Genomic DNA, 15,425 nt, shown 5'->3' with positions numbered 1-15,425 from the left:
GCAGGGGGAAAAAAAAATCACTCCCCATACCAAGCTGCCACAGGATTAAGAGTGAAAAACAGATAATAGAGATTTCAGAGTGTTGGAGGAAGAATAGTATCAAGCCAACAAAGTCCACAAAAGATGCACAGGGAAACAGACTTGGAGGGGCTGAGAAAACCATACTCTACTTTCAGAGATCCATAATAACAAAGCATAACATTAAGCCTAAAATTAAGTGGGCAGCCAGTAACTGAACTGTCTGCTAAAACAAAAATCCCCATTGTTCAGCAGAAGGTAACAGACTCCAGATTTCTATAGATTATCCACAGTGTCCGAAATTCAATCAAAAATGACTAACATACAAAGAAACATGTGATCCACAGGGGGGGAAAAAAACTTAAAAGTCAATAGAAACTGAACCTAAGATGTCCAGATGTTGTTCTAAGTAAGTAAATTACCTTTAAACAACTATTATAATTACATTGAAAGAATTAAAGAAAAATAGGTTCAAAGAACTGAAAACATGGTTTTAAAATGAATGAACAAATAGGGAATTTCAGCAGCGATATGGAAAATATGAAAAGAACCCAAAATTAACTGAAAGGAAAAATTAACTGGATAGGCTTAACATGAGAGTAGACATAACAGACTAAGAGTCAACTACATGAAGTTAGATCAATAACAATTATCTAATCAAAAGAAGAGACAGAAAAAAGACTGGGGTAGAGGGAACAGTCTCAGGGAAATGTGAGAATATCAAACACTTTAATATATATGTAATTAGAATTTCAAAAAAGAGAAGAGTGAATGAGGGCAGAAAAATTACTAGCCAAAAACTTCCCAAATTTGATGAAAAACACCAATATATAGATCCGAAAAGCTCAGCAAACTCCAAGCAGCAGGTTAAATAAAAAGATGAAGCCTATGAGGGTTAATTAACATAGGTATAAAAAAAAGGAAGTTTCTTTACAAATGAAAGGTAGTTCATAAATATGTGGTATATATGTTAATATTTGAAGTTTTCACCTTATATAGTAAAAATTTACTCTCGTAATTAACACTCCCCCATGTTTACCATGCTTTAGAAGAAAAAAAAGCTTATTTTCCCCTTTAAAAACTATTTAACTATTTCAACAAAAAATAAAACACATTCTCTCATGTGTTAAAACAAAGCTTATGTTACAGCTTTAATTATAAAGAAAAAATTGGCTAGTTAACTTCAGGATTTAGAATTTAAAACATCAACTGAAGGTTAAGAGTATCACTCACAGCTAACATTTGTGATTTTTAAATTCTGCTGGCCAAAGCCAGATTCTAGTAATATTTTGTATGCAACCAGTATTACTCACAATATCAAATTTCATTAATTCAACATTTTTAACAACAGATTATCTTGCAAACCTGGTTTGAACAATAGATATGTAACCATAATAAAATTTTAAGGTAAAATAAAAATGTACATTCCAGAAAAGGGATCACATGTTCTCCATTCAATCTGTTTTCTTTTCATGATAAATTAAGCACCTTGCTTTATAATTTTAAAATAGAAAAAGTATAGGTTAAGCATCCCAAATCCAAAAAGTTCCAAAATCCAAAACTTTTTGAGTGCCAACATGACACTCAATTCAGATTTCCAGATTTCACATGCTCAACCAGTAAGTATAATTCAAATATTACCAAAAAAACACAAACAAACCAACCCAAATCTAAAATAATTCTGGTCCCAGCATTTCAGATAAGGGATACTCAACCTGCATTATTATGATTTAAAAAAATGTAAAATCAATTTGCAAAAGTGAGAATTATTATAGATTTAATTATATTATTGGTAATAGGTAAAATATTTAATATTTTTAACCAGAACAGACTAAAATGAAGTTTTAGCTTTACACTCCCATGGAAATGTGCTGTATTTTTTTTCCTGGAGGCAGGGTCTTGCTGCCTGGGTGAGAGTACAATATTACTGCAACCTCACACACCTGGGCTCAAGCAATCCTCCTGCCTCAGCCTCCCAAGCAGCTGGGACTACAGGTGTGTGCCACCATGCCAGGCTAATTTTTCTACTTTTTGCAGAGATGAGGTCTTGCTTTGTTGCCCAGGTTGGTCTCAAACTCCATGCCTCAAGAGATTCTCCCACCTCAGCCTCCCAAAGTGCTAGGATTACAGGCATGAGCCACTGTGCCCAGCTCATGGAGATCTTTGTATATGACTACTTCTTAACTGTGAAAAGTGTTACTTTAAAACAGACGTAGTAAAAGATCCTTTGGGGAGAAGTAGGTAATGGTTGGTCGGAGGGAATGGGGAGATAGTATAATGATCAGAAGTTGACCATGGGAGGTATGTCTTAAATTTCCATTAAAAAAGAAAAAAGACATAGAAGAGACAGGTACAGTTAAGTAATTCTCCCCAATCATTCTTTCCCCTTGGAACAAACTCCAGCGCTCTACATTTACTAGAGGTTTTTAATAGTGATTTTCTCCCAATACAAAAAGAAAATTAGGTCCATGGCCAGTATTTTCTCATTTTTAAATTTTTCCTCCTTTTTCTTTCTACTTACTAAAAATGGTCCTAATCTATATGCTAGAGTTAGGTGTATAAATATAGCAATATAGCACAATGCCCCAAGTGCCTGATGGTTCTATTTTCTGAAGTAACCTGCATAGTACAGATCACTCCAACAATTCTATCTGCCCAAAAAGAACAGTAGGGTACTGTGACAGAGTAAGATTTAGTCAGATCTACAAAAGGGAAACCTCTTTGGATTCTTAATTATTCCCAAAACCATAAAAAGTTTTAATAAATACATTTTACAGAATCATTTGGAAATAAGCTACAGACATCATAAAACATCTATAAATATTTCAGCGTGTAACTCCTGAGAGTAAAGCCTTTTCCCTCTTTAACCACAATACTCAAGAAAAATTACTAATTCTCCGATATCCAGTTCTTATTTAAATTTCCTCAATTGCCCTTCAAAATGTCTTTATAATCCAATCCCAACTACTTTGACCCATGAACTCACTGTTAAGAAAAAGCTCAAAACCCTCTGGAGAGTCTGAACCTCCATTACTCCATAAAGAATATTATATTCTTCTTAGCCACAGATACTCTATTAGCTTTATTTTCTAAAATTTGTATTAATGTTATAGATTTCCCTTCATAGTTTAAATATAAAATTATAATTGTGAATATACTTTCTCAAACATTAGTCCTTGCTACCTCCATGGACAAAAATAACTGTTTAGTGCTCACTTCGACAGCACATATGCTAAAATTGGAACAATACAGAAAGATCAGCATGGCCCCTGTGCAAGGATGACACAAATTTATAAAAAAAAAAATAACTGTTTAAATAAGGTCAACTTTTATAAAAAGTGTCATTTAACCCAGAGACTACCTGATTCTACTCTATAGTTTTAGAAATTCTCCATTTACCGAGGTATTCACAGCAACCTAATGCCACTACTGCCACAACTAAGTCATAAATAAGAGTAATTCTCTCTGACTGTAATTTTGTACAACACTGGGATCAAGATGAAACCCCAGTTTCACTTGGGCAAGCTACCTAATTTGCTTGGCTTACTTTCCGTATCTGTAAAATGGGTATTACATGAGTACCTAAATCATATTGGCTGTTCCTAGGACCGAATAAGGTATGTGTGTGCATACATTTAAAAATATATGCTTTAAGGGCACACATTTACATATATGTATTAAGTGCATACAAGCACATAAAATACCCAATAATTACTGCTATTGTTGTTGTGATTATAACGCTAGGCAAAGAAGTTTAAGATGTCTCATTTTCTGTGTGTATTCAAAGCACATTAACAATCAATTGAAAATGTCAGACACAATCATCATCTAGACACTTAGAAAATTTTGAAACTGAAGTGGTGAAAGGTCCTTTACCATTTCAATCAAAATAAGGTTACTTCCTCTGCAATTTATTATGTATAAAGCTTTACAAAGACAGGGAGAGCTTTTCTATAATTTACCAGTTTCTAAAGAATAACTTATTCCCACAGGGAAGCATTTAAATCAAAGGTATCCTTCTTAAAGCACCTAGGACTCCTTTGAAGGAAACATATCAAGAATAAAGATTAGAAAGGCAGAAACCAATAATCAAATAAGGAGCTTTTAGTGTCCAAATATCCAAAACATACATATGTATATATTTTTATTTTTAAAAACTGATCTTAGGAGAAAATACATACACTTTGATATCTGATAGAAATGAATAAACATACCTTGGATTAAACTTTGCTTCTTCCATCATTTTTTTGAAATCTTCCTTGGCTTGCATTATTTTGTTTTTCTTTTCCCTGCGTTCTTCCTCTGCCCTGGTCTTTACATACTGATCAAACACCTATTACAAAAATATATCAATGTGACAAGTTAGTCTTTTACATAGGTAATTTAACTACCAAAATATCAAATGTATTAAAAAAAAAAACAAAAAACACTAAACCAGGATCTATGACTAAACTATAATAGGAACAATATACTAATTATCTATAATTATATGCAGATTATTTATATAGCAAGTCTTACTTTAAAGCTTCACTGAAATACTACACAGGTATATAGCTCTCTGCTGAGGCTTCCAGAACAAAAGAAAACAGAAAAAAGCCTCTAATGTTCCCTGATTACAAATTAAATACATGATTATTATAAACATTTCAAGCAATTTAGAAATGTTTAAGAGAAATCACAGTACTGTGAAATCCCTTCTAGAAAGAAACATCAATGGTATGGAATCTAGTTTATTTCTGTGCTTCTCTTAAGGCATAATCATTTTCACCAACATGTGATTATGCTTTATATCTATTCTGTGGTATTTTCTCCTACTTAATACACAACCAAGATGATGAACTGAACATCAACATCTATTTCCAACTTTCTTCAAATCCTAATAAAATGACAGTAGAGGAATTTCTTTCTTTATTAAGTCATAAACCAAGAAGGACAGCAAAATGAGAAAAAGAGAAACAGCAATTTGGGAAGGTGCCAAACAGATGCACAAGTGGTAAAGGATGTGATAACTATGAGAGAACTGAACACAACCTAGCAGTCAAGAAACAAAAAAGCAACCCTATTTCTTCTATGAATCAGAAATTCCTCAAATAGCTCAGGAACAGATAAGTACAGTAAGGAGTTAATTGATGAAAGGTTATTTAAGAAGCAGTTAAACTGCTAGATTCCCTCACCAACTTTATATTTCTGGGCACTGGCACTGAGACAAATGGCTTATTCTATAGAGCAAAGATTTGGCAAACCATGGCCTACAGGCTGTTTTCATACAACTCAAGAATAATTTTTACATTTCTAAAGGGCTGGAGAAAAAAAATCAATAGCAAATTTCATGACACGTGAAAATTAAATAAAATTCAAATTTCAGTGTCCATAAATAAAGCTTCATCTAAACACAGTCACGCTCATTCCTTTAAATGTATCTATGGCTGCTTTCATACTAAAAGAACTCTGCTAAAAATCTGCTGACCCCTGGTCTAGAAGGTAGAACACAGAGTGTCTCTGAACTGTCAAAATACGAACTGGTAACAAGGAGCACCTTACCAAATACTAAGAGACAGTTCCCTCACAACCAAAGCAGAAAGATCTGTGCCCTCCAGCCAAGAGACTAGAAGTCTGACCGGTCTAAAAAACAATGGCTCCAGGGGATTCTCAACAAATCAGCCTCAATCACTCTACAGTAGGTTTCTCAACCTTGGCACTACTGACATTTTGGGCTAGACAATTAGCAGTATCCCTGGCCTTTACCCGCTAGATGCCAGCAGCACCCACTTCAGTTGTAACAATCAAAAATGGCTCCAGGAGGCAAAATTGTTCCTGGTTGAAAACTACCACCCTGCACTAAAGCCCAGTGCTTTAGTGCTTCATTCTTAATCTTGAGTAGTCAAGGTCTACAAGACACCTGAGGAATACAGAAACTCCTGACCATGAAAACTAGAGCCCTAAATAGAAAAAACATAGTGGAAACAGAGACTATGCAGTTACCCATGGTATAGTACAATAAGAGATTACGAAACCACATTCACATAACTTATTGCAGCATATTGTTACAACTGTTCTATTTTATTATTAGGTATTGTTGTAAATCTCTTACTGTGTCAAATTTATAAATTAAACTTAACACAGGTATGTACATACAGGAAAAAACATCATACTGTGTATACATAGCATTCAGTACTATCCTTAGTTTCAGGCATCCACTGGGGATCTTGGAATGTATCCCCCACAGATAAAGGGGCACTACCCTATCTACAATTACCTCACCAGGCCCCTGCTAGACATATAGGTCACCATCAATACCCATTAAATATAGCATTGCAGTAAACCATACAAAAGTATTTGCATGCTGAAGGAAGAGGGAGAGATCGTTTCCAACTCCTTTCTCCTTTCTCAGTACATACTTTCTTAGTTATAAAAGTATTAAATGATATATAAAATCCAAGGGAATTTATATGAACATTTCACAGAAAATGAAGGGTTGTTATTCTTTCAAATTTCTCCTGATTAACTGTGCCACGTTTCTAAATACACTTGGCTTTAAGTTTCCTATTTTAAGCAGTTATTTTAACTTTAATTCATGAACAAAATGTTATAATAAACACCATAAAAGTTTGTACATTTTAAGAACAATTCCTAGTTCACTTTTATAGGCATAAGCAAAAATATATATTAAAGGGCTATGCTGTCTAAGCCTTCAAAGGCAGCTTCTGGAGTGTTGGTAATGTTCCATTTTTTGATGAAGGCAATTATATATATTAATTTTGTGAATTTCACTTATGATTTTTAATCTTTTCTACATGTATATTTTTCTTCAAAACATAAGTTTACTAAAAGTATGGGTCTCCATTATTTGATTTAAATATTTAAATGAAAATTTGTCAATAAAACAAGTAAAAACATTTATGACTCTTTAAGTCACTTTTTATCAAAAACAAGAATAAGAAAAATTAAGTTAAAATGTATAGTTATAATTATATCAAATACATCTTTTATAATGATGCAAAACATGTAAATCTACAAATAAGTAGAAAAGGACAGACTTGAAATGTAATTTTAGATTATGAGGCCTCAATGAAGCTGTTAGTGTTTTTAAAATCAAAGTGCAATTTTCAAATATGAAATTCATTACTAAGTACAAATATGTAACTGAGCACCTTTCTGGTTTCTCCTTGATTTTATATTCCTATGCAAGTAATAAAACCAAATAGCCAAAATAATATATTTTTTTAGTGTCAAATGTTAACTTCTCTTTCCTCTCAGTTCTTATGCTCCAGTTGTAAGAAAAAAATTTCACATAAAAGGCATGAGAAATTTTAAGTAGAGTTTTTATACAAAATAGAATAACAATAATACAGGCGCAATGGCTCACGCCTATAATCCTAGCACTCTGGGAGGCCGAAGTGGAAGGATCACTTGAGGTCAGACAGAGTTCGAGACCAGCCTGAGCGAGACCCCGTCTCTACTAAAAATAGAAAAAAAAATTAACTGGGCAACTAAAAACAGGAAAAATTAGCCGGGCGTGGTGGGGGTATGCACCTGTAGTTGCAGCTACTGGGGAGGCTGAGGCAGGAAGATCGCTTGAGCCCAGGAGTTTGAGGTTGCTGTGAACTAGGCTGATGCCAGGGCACTCTAGCCCGGGCAACAGAGCAAGACTCTGTCTCAAAAAAAAAATAATAATAATACTTTCTTTTTTTAAGTGTAATTATATTAAGAAGATACCACCATCAGCTTATAGAATGCTTTCAAAATTAGGAAGGAACTGTAGTTCCCCATATATTAATTATAATTTTACTCAAACAGAAACTATACCACTCAATGCTACGAAGAATAAGTCATAAAAATTTTAAAGTAAGTCTTTAGGAATATTTAGATTAGGCATTGCTTCAGGCACTACACACAGAGTAATGAACAAGACAAAGTTCCTGTCCTTATAGAATTTATATTTCACAGGAGGAGACAGGTGATAAACAACATAATTTTAGATAATTAGAGCTATCAGTACTATGAAGAAAGTAAAGAAGGCAAAGAGATAATACTTAGATAGATTGATTAGAAGGCACTTGGATAAGTACCTTAACCAAATGATGGAGATGTCTATGCTAACATCTGAAAGAACATTCTATACAAAGGGAATAGGAAACGTCAGAATGTGCCTGTTTTGCTGAAGTAATATCAAGGCCAGTATGGCTACAATGGAGGAACATAAGAGCCTCAAAAGATATGCAGGGAGGAGTATATGTAGAATGTTAGAGACCATGAAAATGTTTCAATTTTATCCTAAATGAAATGAGAAACACTGGACAGTTTTTAGCAAGGGAACACTGACTTAATTTGATCTCACTTGAACTTTAAAACTACTCTGGCTGCTGTATGGAAAAAGAACTAAAAAGGCACAAGAAGAGAAAGAATAAAGGACATCAATTAGAGACTACCTGGGTGATGAAAGGTGATCATGGTGGCTTGGATTAGGGTGTTAGCGGGGGAAGTGGTGAATAAGAGGTTAGATTTAGAAAATTTTTTGAAGGAAGATTTGCTGATAGACTGTAAATAGGCAGTGAGAAGAGTAAAGAATCAAGACTGATTTATAGGTTTTGATAGAGCCATAGACTGAGATGAGAATGAGATCACACACAAACAGATTTAAAAAAAAAAAGGGCTACAAGGCTTGAAATGCAGATGCAAATATATTCGGGAAGCCATGTCTATTACAAGTACTAACATACACGTCTGGTACACTATAAATTTTCACTCTTCATTAAAGTCCATGATTAGACATACATAATGGCACAGACTGTACAGAGAATTATTACAATCATTACAACTATAAATACGGAGATGGACACTACTGTTACCAAATGAAATCTTACAGCTCAACAGCACTACACCAAGTGGTTCAACATACTCACTGTTTTACAGAGATCACTGTCAGGATGGTTCAGGTAATTCAGAAATTATGTTAAATTGGAAGTGTACAATGTTTTAGAAGGAGCAATCACCATAAAATGGCATGTAACCAAATCATCATGGGAATAAACAGCAACTCAGTAACAAGGCAACTCTAGTCTGTGCAACTGTAGTTCAACAAAAACCCTGAAGTAGCCCTCATTTCTCTGATATGATGAAAACCGCTATTTTAATAGATGCTACTTAGATGTGAACTTTGTGTGTGTGGAATGTATGAGACAGAAATGTATGTCTTTGAGTATAGTCTATCTATAATACACACACATACATATACATGTACATACTGACATGGAAGAGTCAAGAAGGTCATAACCAAAGTGTTTGACAGTGGTCATATCCATCAGATAGATAGGACTACAAGTGTTTTTTTCCCCCTGTCCTCATCTGTATTTTGCTATTTTTTCTACACTAAATTTGCATCCTCTGCCCAAAAAAGGCAAATTAATAAATGCACATTGAAACGAAATTTTAAAGCCATACTACAGATAGATAACCTCAGTCCATAAGGCTCAATGACAAAACATTCACACCATAGCCACATCCATAAGGGCACAAATATCCAAGTATTTCTGAAATGTTCACACACGGACACACAGAGGACTGTGCTCTAAGATGCAAGACTATCTTTTTGAAGTACTGTGTTGGGGGAAAAAGGATGGTACTTTATTCCTTACAATTTAAAAATTATGGTGGGAGGAGATATACATTTCCTTAATAATGTCATTTTCCTTTTACCTGTTTTCTCTCTTTAGGATTCAGAAGTAAATACCGAGGATCAAAAACTATCTTGTGCAACTCCTTCTCCCATGTTGAAAAAGCGGATACCTTTAAAATAAAAATGTATTGCCTCATAATTAAGTTTGCTCTAAAAACATAAAGGTCATAATTTTGCTTGAAATCTACAGGATATCTGTTTATAAAGGAGACATAAAAACCATACTGAAGTTTCCATCACTAATACATGACAAGCAGTGGGAGGCTAGCAACAGCAAATTTCCACACTAATTGGCTCTGAACATTTCTATATCATATAGAAATAACACACACTTAATTACTCATTAAAATAACCAACACTGTGTGACATTTTAAAAATCAGTACATCAGAAAAAACCCTTGAAGATTTACAGTTTGATTTCCCATGCTTGCTCCAATCTTGTGAATAACTGTGATTTAAAATTGAACAATTTTACTTATTCAAATGAATCTGAATATAATCCAAAGGCTGAAATCCCTTCTCAATTAAGCTTCTAATAATATCATAAAGTATCAGTTCTCCTTTAACCAAAAGCCATTCTGAAGAAATTAAAGGAAGAATAATCATATGTACCTTACCTATCCCAAGTAGTCCGCCATTCTGTAATGTTAATACTCGTCTTACATTACTCACCAAAATTTAATGACCCAATAAATGTTAAATGTTATTTGTACTTAAAAGGACAGTAAAATGGCATTTAGTTACATGACATGATTAGCCAAGAAATAGGCTGTTTGCAAAAAAGTACAGTAATTTGATAGGGTTCCCTTATCCGCCCCCCACAACATGAGCACTAACCTTAGATTTGACCTTTTAGCAAGACATATTTATATTACTTATACAAAACAGAAATATCTCCCCCAAAGATTGTTTTCTGACCCCTCTCTCTAGCAGCATGTCCTTGAACTGCTTCATTCGAGCCTCCAGAGGGACAATGGCCCTTTCTCGGGCAGCTTTAATTTCAGCTTCCATGGCAGCTTCTTTCTCTGAGTCAATGTCTTTATTATCGTCTCTCCTATAAAAAATAAAATATAAGGCATCAATAGACAAAATATAAATAACGGATCTTACTAAAATCTTAAAATCAATGGAATTTCCAAGACTCACTACTGAGCAGCATATTTTTGGCAAAAACAAATTATACTGAGGGTTTCAAATGAACTCTAAGGGATAAACAACTTTCATTATAATAATAAAATTAAAATGAGCTTCTAATGATGTTACTTACAATGGCTACATTGTTAAGAAAAAATATATAACTTTAATGTGCTGTTATCTTCCTAGCAGTAGTTGATTATATACAAAAAGTGAACTACCTAACTAAAAAAAATAAATAAAGCTTAGCTAACACTGCAGTAAAACTATGTGTTAGAATCAAACAGCACAGAATATCATTCTAGTTCTTAAAATAATATAGAAAAAACAGTATTTTTCAAAAGGTTTTACATTTTAAATACGTGAAATATTTTTTAAAATCTAATAAAAATTTGTATTAAGTGGTATTATATTTTAGTAATCTCAAGCATTTATCTTGAAACTAAAATTAAAATATCTCTAAACTCGGCCAAGTGAATATGTGAGATATATACCTTACCTACCTGACATTTTTATTACTCACTTTGTGGGTGATAAGTTGAGATTTAAGTTGAAGGACAGGTCCCAGAGAGCAACATGGGCCCAGGAGTAGTTAGGTAGAATTAGAACTATTCATCAATGACTAAACTATTTCTCACTCCTCCAAAAATGCACCCCAGGGCTAAGGACAACCCTGTTGCTGTGTGGTACTCAAGTGAGATTATAAACACAAAAATCAAGTCACCTCTCAAACATATGCACTATGAAAAAGGCCCATTCATGTAAATAATCAAAAAAAGTAAGTAGCTGAGTAACACTCGAATATATTTCAGCAGATCTTTCTCCTTAAATATGATCTGCTAAGTTTATTAATAAAATTGGCCCATATTCTCTATACAAACTTAAGGGAATCAAGAAAACAGAATATCTGAAAAATTGAAAAGCATGCTATACAGGGAACTGTAGGTAGCCCAGGAGATTTAAATGGAACTAAGGCTAACCCACAAATGCAAGTATTGAGAGGTAATCAGCAACTTTGGGAATGAATCAAAAGAAACAGAAGACATAGTCCATGACCTGCAGGAACTTAGCGAGATAGTCTGTGACCTAAGATATGCATAAAACAAACAGGTAAAAGCAATTTGCCAAACAATATACCCTCTTATAATAATGTATTTAAGAACTATTTAAATAGTTAAAAGACATCCAAGAAATACAATAACTAATGAAAACAAATAACCTTTATAGAATTATACTAAATAAAAATGTCACAATACAAACTATCACTATCTATCTCAATAAAAGAAATAAAAGAAAAACTAAGCCAGGAAAAACAGGCTTTTAGCTTTGTACCTAAATAGAGAAGCTCGGGCAATCCACATAAAGGACTTCTTTGACATTCTCCTGATAAAAGCAGTTAAAAACCTTACAGAGTTGTCTATAAGAACAAACAATTAAAAACAACCTAAAAGTTTAACATTGTAAAAACATCCAAAATTATGGTATATAAACAGAATGAATACAGTCATTTATAATAATTAAGAAAACATGTCTTATTCCAGATTTTTTTAAAAGAACACAAAATCAGTTAATCACAACTAATAAAAATACTTATACATTTGGTCAAGAACTAAAAAGTCAATTGCAGAAATGAAAATAGCTGTGTTACGGTAACAGATTATGACTGATTCTCTTTAATATCTTAGTTTCTTTAACACTGTTGCCAATAAACAAATTTTTTAAAAAGAATCACCCTTGACAGGGGTTGTCTTACTGATTTCTTTGCCATGATTTGGCTGCATTCAATCTGTCCTTTTCAGATTAAGGACTATGATTAACCAGTCTCTAATGTCTTTAAACTTTCCTTTTTGCTGCTAAATAATGGTCCCATTCCACCCCCCCCAACACACACACCCTCTACCCCACCCTTCCACCCCCCCATAATAAATAACATTTACATTTTACACAACTCTAGAGCACTGGCCAACCTAATGCTTGAACTTCTAACATTTTCTTTCTGTCAGAGTACTTTCTAAGCCTACCGGTTCACTCCTTAGCAAGTAGTAATGACAACAGACTCCAGGACTAGGTAAGACACAAGATCAAGATCAAGTATATAAGAGAGAAGTCTGTGTCTGTTATTACGAGAGCTGTGGAATTATCTGTTGAGATCTTTATCCAGGAAGAACTTATAAAATTCAGACCTAATGAATTTCTGAAGAATTAATCAATCAATTTCAAAAATGTCAGTGGCTTCATAATACATATTTGAATAACCAAATCTTTTACAAATCTAGCAACAGAAGGGACACATTTTCTACACTGTAAAACAAAGCTATTTAATATCAGCCCTAAGAATGTAATCATGACTTCTGTCTCCTAACATTACCTGTCCCTTCCAATCACAAATTGATTATGATCTAATCAATTTTTAAAAAGATAAAATCTACCTGATTCACACAAACTATATGTATTACTTACTTCCGTTTTTTTGCTTTAACAGGCTCATCTTCATTAATTTCTTCCATTAGGTCTTGTTCTTCTTTAACTGAACAAAATTTAATTAAAATATTTAGGCATGAATTCTTCAGCTAATCTCTACCAGAACACTTGCTTTAATAGTATTAAAAAGAAGCTACAATTTATAGTTAGTTCACTCACTTGCACTCATAGAGAATTGCCACTTTTGAATGGACAGCATTGTTGGGGTTGGGTGCCCTGGCAAAAACATTTCAAATATTGTTATGAATAATTATGTGCATATGTTTCACAAACATTTTTTTAAATTACTGTTTGGATAAAATACCCACCTCTCAATATTCATTCCTTTATAAAACACTAAACAAACCATATTAATTCTATACTTCCTCTATTTATCCTCCCTTTACATTAAATTTGCAATTCATTTTGAATGGTTTCTTGCCCAAACCTTAAATTTACAAATACAAAAAATAAAACTTTCTTGATTCAGGATTTACATTACCTTTTTATGATGCATATTAACGTACTTATCAAATGAATGAATCAAATGTTTAAAAAGTTATTCAATACTGTGATTATAAAGTATCATTAATATCATACCTATAAAAAACAAATATTGCTGAAGAGGTACCTAATACCTTCAGTACCAGACAGGCAAAGTCATACTGATTCGGAAACTACTTGTATGTAGGCTGAAAATGTCAGTACCACATATATACAATGCATGAAAACTTCTCAATCACTATAAATAGTATATATTACCATTTATTTCATTAGAAGTACTAAATGATTCATGTATCTTGCTTCTGTACTACATGGGGGCCAAGGTTCAATAAAAACACAACCATATCAATACAAGGGCAAATTACGAACAAGAAATATATAACAAAAATCATGTACAAATACGTATGTACTCAATACATTGGAATTCCATCTAAACATGGGGTAGATTAAAATATAATCTCTTAGTAAGATATAGGTGTCTCTATATTCTCAGGAATAAAGCTTTTGTATTTTTACAAAATTTGTAAACAAAATATTTTTAAAAACCTCTGGATAGTTTTTTTTTCAAAAAATATATTAAGAGTAACAAAAGGTGCTGAAAGGCTCACTAAGGAGCACTTTGGTAGTATTAGTAAGCATCAAGTAAACAGCAGTAGTACCAACATATCTTGAACTGAGTCTTAAGAAGGATAAGAAGTTAAAAACATACATATTTTACAAAGTATAATCTTATCCAAGTTCTTAATTTTAAATCTCTATTACTGCACTCAAACTAGCATAGCAGTTTTTTTTCCTAAAATTTCTTATATTCCTTGAAAAATAAAGTTTCTAAATGGCCTTCACATTTTCTGTCAAGAACCTAAAACAATGTTTCAATTGGTGGATATATTTCTAATTTAAAACTTACTTAGTTTCTTCATGTCTTCCATTCCTTTTTTATGAGGGGGCTCCTGAATAATTTTGTCAACATCTGCCCTTCCAATCAGATCATCAGGTCGGTCCCACATAGAAAGACGAGTGGTGGGATTATAAAAGAAGACTCGCTCATCCCCGGTCCAAACAACACACCTAAGAATTGATTCAAAATATCATTTTTTTATGTTATGGAACACATTTTGTAGCTAGATCTTCTATTGTCAACCTGTCAAAGGGGGAAGAGGAAGGTAGTGAGGAAGGATATGTTCTTATTACCAGTAATTATTTATAAAAAACTAAACATGTCTTTCAGAACAGAAAACAGTTGACTAAGGTAAAAATAGCAGCTCAACATATTGAGAAAATTAGGAAAAGCAAAGCAATTTGTGATCAGAGTTTAGAGTGCTTAGGAACTTGGTTTGGTACACTCCATTTGAGAGTAGTAAATTTTAAACTATCACAAAGGATCAGTTTAATGGCAAGGAATAATAATGCTATTAAGCAGTTCTAAAGCTAAAGGACAGACCATAGCACTCTATTACATAGTAGTTCTTAATATTTTTTAACAAACCAAAATTACACACTCAAATAAATACAACCTTTCATGAAGACTTTAACATCTAACTATATCTGCAATAAACAGGGCAGTATCAATTGTGCTGGGGCACCACACACCACCACACAGCTCACGACAGCCCACTGGTCCTATTAATTACAA

At 33.2% G+C, this 15,425-nt stretch overlaps 1 protein-coding gene and 1 non-coding gene across 8 annotated transcripts in view; one reads left to right on the top strand and one right to left on the bottom strand.

Annotated features, from left to right (window-relative positions):
• The window catches only part of TCERG1 (transcription elongation regulator 1), a 60,319-nt gene that overhangs the window by 11,805 nt on the left and 33,089 nt on the right, over positions 1-15,425 (bottom strand). For 5 of the 7 annotated variants that reach the window (XR_006735094.1, XM_045551129.1, XM_045551131.1 and 2 more), the window contains 7 exons: positions 14,700-14,860; positions 13,469-13,525; positions 13,289-13,355; positions 12,161-12,211; positions 10,613-10,748; positions 9,715-9,804; positions 4,233-4,351 (listed from right to left, as the gene is read on the bottom strand). Coding sequence is in view for 6 of the 7 variants with exons in the window: in XM_045551129.1 (XP_045407085.1) it covers positions 4,233-4,351; positions 9,715-9,804; positions 10,613-10,748; positions 12,161-12,211; positions 13,289-13,355; positions 13,469-13,525; positions 14,700-14,860 (681 nt within the window). In the remaining variant the exon portion in view is untranslated. The remainder of the gene's footprint in view (positions 1-4,232; positions 4,352-9,714; positions 9,805-10,612; positions 10,749-12,160; positions 12,212-13,288; positions 13,356-13,468; positions 13,526-14,699; positions 14,861-15,425) is intronic. The other 2 variants (XM_045551135.1, XM_045551130.1) reach the window with 1 other exon arrangement.
• LOC123638982 lies at positions 3,227-3,332 on the top strand. Its single transcript, XR_006735552.1, has one exon. It is a non-coding gene; the product is annotated as a U6 spliceosomal RNA (small nuclear RNA).

Source organism: Lemur catta, chromosome 5, assembly GCF_020740605.2.
Source record: "Lemur catta isolate mLemCat1 chromosome 5, mLemCat1.pri, whole genome shotgun sequence".
Lineage (NCBI taxonomy): Eukaryota > Metazoa > Chordata > Mammalia > Primates > Lemuridae > Lemur > Lemur catta.
The sequence above is the reverse complement of the archived record's forward strand: the minus strand, read 5'-3'. Positions and strand labels throughout refer to the sequence as shown.